Source organism: Castor canadensis, chromosome 13, assembly GCF_047511655.1.
Source record: "Castor canadensis chromosome 13, mCasCan1.hap1v2, whole genome shotgun sequence".
Classification (NCBI taxonomy): Eukaryota; Metazoa; Chordata; class Mammalia; order Rodentia; family Castoridae; genus Castor; species Castor canadensis.
In genome coordinates this window covers 1,735,271-1,738,615 of record NC_133398.1, presented here as the reverse complement: position 1 = coordinate 1,738,615, position 3,345 = coordinate 1,735,271, and the positions used below count along the sequence as shown (strand labels likewise).

At 59.9% G+C, this 3,345-nt stretch overlaps 1 protein-coding gene across 2 annotated transcripts; it reads left to right on the top strand.

Moving 5' to 3' along the window:
• The first annotated feature begins 55 nt into the window (after positions 1 to 55).
• Positions 56 to 2,112, top strand: Dnlz (DNL-type zinc finger). Of its 2 annotated transcripts, none has more exons than XM_074052837.1 (3): positions 56 to 408; positions 813 to 956; positions 1,837 to 1,971. In XM_074052837.1, exons 1-3 carry the CDS (start codon positions 193 to 195, stop codon positions 1,843 to 1,845), a joined length of 369 nt encoding a protein of 122 aa, XP_073908938.1. In that variant the 5' UTR covers positions 56 to 192; the 3' UTR covers positions 1,846 to 1,971. The 2 variants fall into 2 exon arrangements, with proteins under 2 accessions (XP_073908938.1, XP_020039125.1); XM_020183536.2 differs by having other exon boundaries at positions 71 to 408; positions 817 to 956; positions 1,837 to 2,112.
• The last annotated feature ends 1,233 nt before the right edge of the window (positions 2,113 to 3,345 follow it).

The window sequence follows — 3,345 nt, the reverse complement described above, 5'->3', positions numbered from 1 at the left end:
CGCAGAGCCGAGTGGTGGCGCCGCAGTGCGCGAGGAAAGGCGCCAGGGGGCAACAGAGCGCAACGCGCCCCGGCCGGCGGAAGGAAGCCCAAAAATGGGTGTTTCCGCTTGCGGTGCCCGGTTCCAAGATGGCGGGCTCGACCTCGTCGGGCGGGGCGGTGCCAGGAGGGGCGGCTGGGGCAGTAGAGCGGGATGTGGCGGACGGCGCTGGGCCGCGTGCCGACACTGCTGTGGAGCGGACGACCCCGTGGGCCAGGCCTGAGGCGGCTGTGGGGCCAAAGGAATCCCTCGAAGGTCGCGGGAAGGCGACGAGACTGGGGCTGGCGGCGCTCGACCTCCGGGCCGGGGCCCGCGGCGGCTCTCGGGCGTGTGGAGGCGGCGCACTACCAGCTTGTCTATACCTGCAAGGTGGGCGCGCGTAGGGCGGGGCGACCTCACCTGGTGCCAGAGGACGTTGCGGAGGGAGTTGGGGGGAGGACCCCGGAGGGGACCTTCCAAGGGGGCGGGGCTGGAGGCGTGGCGCTATCCGCGGGGCGGGACCTTCCGAGGGGGCGGGGCCTCCCGAGGGGCGGGGCTATCCTTGAGGGACGGCGTTCAGGGAAAGGGGTGGGGCTGGCTCTCTGGAAAGGGCGGGCCTATCCCTCAGGGGGTGGGGCCATTCCTCAGGTGTCAGGCCTTCTGGGAAGGAAGGGGCGTGGCGTGCTGTAAGGGGTGGGGTTGTCTCTTGGGGGCGGGGCTAGTCCTCAAGAGGCAGTCTTTCCTGGGAGGGGCCAGGCTGGTGGGCTCCTAGCCTAACCAGCTCTATGTCCTAGCTAGGTCTGTGGAACTCGGTCCTCCAAGCGCATCTCAAAGTTGGCCTATCACCAGGGTGTGGTCATTGTGACTTGCCCTGGCTGCCAGAACCACCACATCATCGCAGACAACCTGGGCTGGTTCTCCGACCTGGATGGAAAGAGGTGAGGCCACCTGAGTGGGTTGGGGGATGGAGGTTCATACCCTAGGATGGGTCCAGGTCCTGGACCACAAGCCCAGCAAGAACATACACCTGGCCTCCCTGGGGCGCCCTTGCCTAGCTTGGGTGTCTCTGGATCCTACCTGGCCAGCCCAGCCTCCTTGTCCATGCCGGGTCACACAGTTAAGTTGGAATATCAGATAAATTCTTTTTGAATAGCTTTTTGGTATCAGTGTGCCCCTCAAATGTAGCAGCTACACATTGGCCAGCCTGGGCTCTGCCTTGATGCCTGACCTCTGCCCTCTCTGACAACCTTGACACTTTCTCTGTGAGCCTCATCTCTACTGACTCAGGATGCCAGAGCCACAGAGATGGGAAGGTGTGATCTGGTGGTATGGACTGGGCCTTGGCCTGAAAGGCAGTGGAGGGGTGTCAGAAGCTAGCCTTGCCACCCTGATGGGGGTCCTGGGTCATGCATTCTGGCTTCTGAGCTCCCCGTCCTCGTGTGAGTGTGGGACAGTCACAGCAGTGCCTAGTAGAGCTATGAAGGGCCAGTGTGCCACTGGTGTGTGACCGTTGGGCTGTTGACCAAGTCCCGTCAGACCTGAGCTGTAGACACGGGGGATGGAGCAGGACTGCAGGAAGGGTCACCACAGTGGCACTTCCACAACAGGGGAGATGGCATGTTGTCTTTGTTTCTTGGTTCCTGAGGTAATGCTTGCTGGCAGGCACATGTGACTGTCACAGGGGTTGGTGAAGGCATGCATGGTGCCTGTATGGCCCTGATGTCACCCAGGCGCTAGACTGGCTCCCAGTTGGAGCTGGCCATGGGGTGCCCTCCAGGAGACCAGGTACAGGAGTGATGCTGCCTCTCTGTCCTGCAGGAACATTGAAGAAATCCTGGCAGCCAGAGGGGAGGAGGTACGCCGGGTAGCTGGTGAGGGAGCCCTGGAATTGACTTTGGAGACTGAGGGGGCTTCTAGCCCTGCTACTGCCTCGGAAGCGGGTGAGGGTGAAGATCCCACCCACCCTGACCAGATGGAACGGAGCTGACTCTAGTGGTCCCTCGCCTGTGGACTCCCTGCCTTCCAGGAAGATGCTACATTCAGCCCCAGCCTCTTGGACTCCTGTTTCCTGTCAGTAAACAGATGTGACCTCTATGCTTTACTGCCTTTCTTTTCTGGAGGCAGAATGACTACCCCAAGCCCCCCTTGCAGCTGCAGGACCTCCTGCTTCACTGTCATCTCTCTTACAGAGGAATCACCTCATACTTGCCCATAGCAGGGTGGTGTGCAGGTAGGCAGAAGGCTGGACATGGAAGCAGAACATGTGTGGTGTTGGGCAGGTCACTGTCTCTCTCAGGCCTGCCTTCCTTGTGTCACCAGGCTGCTTATGGTGGCAGTAACTATGCTTAGGGGCTTGGAAGGGAAGTGTGAGCCAAATGAAGTTTCCAGGGTCCTTGGACCTTGTGATACTGCCTGTCAGAGCCTCAGACTCTCCAACCCCCTTCCTTGCCATGTGGTTTGTCTCTGGCTTTGTTTGACTCTCCTGCAGGATGTTCCTGTGTTTAGGGAAGCAAGCAGACGCAGGATGGTTTGTTCCTAGAAGTGTTCTGGCCATGTGACCGTCAACATTAAACACCAGCCATGTCTGGCAAGGAAAGACCTGGGTTGTGAGAGGGTGGAGACGGCAGCTGAGTAGAGTGTGACAGGGACACAATGTGGCCCCTTCCCCACAGGACCCAGCTAGTGATTAAGCTCACACCCGGCCGTGGGAGGCTGCGTGCGTTTGTAGTTTGTGCCTTGCTTAGATTACCCCATCCTTCCCTCAGCTAACAACCTGCTATTATTCCCACCCAGAGCCTCCTGTGCCATTGTGGAAACCCACTGTCCTCGAGGCTGAACAAGCCCCCCACCCCCGCCTGCTCTTCCATGGAGGGCACTGAGGTCATAGAGAACCAGCTGGGGTTTCCTTGGTGGGGGAAGGAAGTACAGGAGGCCAGTGGGGCTGGACCAGGCCTAGGCACCTCACTGCCACAGAAGGTCTAGACCAGTGTCTGCAAAGGCCTGGGTGCTGAATGGACCTGAAAGTGTAGAATGGATCCAGGAGGCCTGCTCTTCTGGATGGGGACACTGAGGCCTAGAGCTTGGACATGTGGATTCACATCTTTTCTGTATTCTGACGCTCTACGTCTGGGGTTTTGTAGGGCTCCTCCCAGGATGGCTCACTCCTAGACAGTAGAGCCCTTCCAGCACACCCCACCTTCCATCTGCAACCACCGACACAGCTTTGTCTCACCCTGCTCTGTAGACCTACATCTGGATGCGCTGCCCTGCCCTCCCCACCCCACAGCCAGGCATCTGATGATTCCGAGCACCCCCTATGCCCAGGCC

Coding starts and splice junctions, on each gene's coding strand:
- Dnlz (XM_020183536.2), top strand. CDS start 193: ATGTGGCGGACGGCGCTGGGCCGCGTGCCGACACTGCTGTGGAGCGGA. Junction 409..816: donor AGCTTGTCTATACCTGCAAG/GTGGGCGCGCGT, acceptor TGTCCTAGCTAG/GTCTGTGGAACTCGGTCCTC. Junction 957..1,836: donor TCCGACCTGGATGGAAAGAG/GTGAGGCCACCT, acceptor TCTGTCCTGCAG/GAACATTGAAGAAATCCTGG.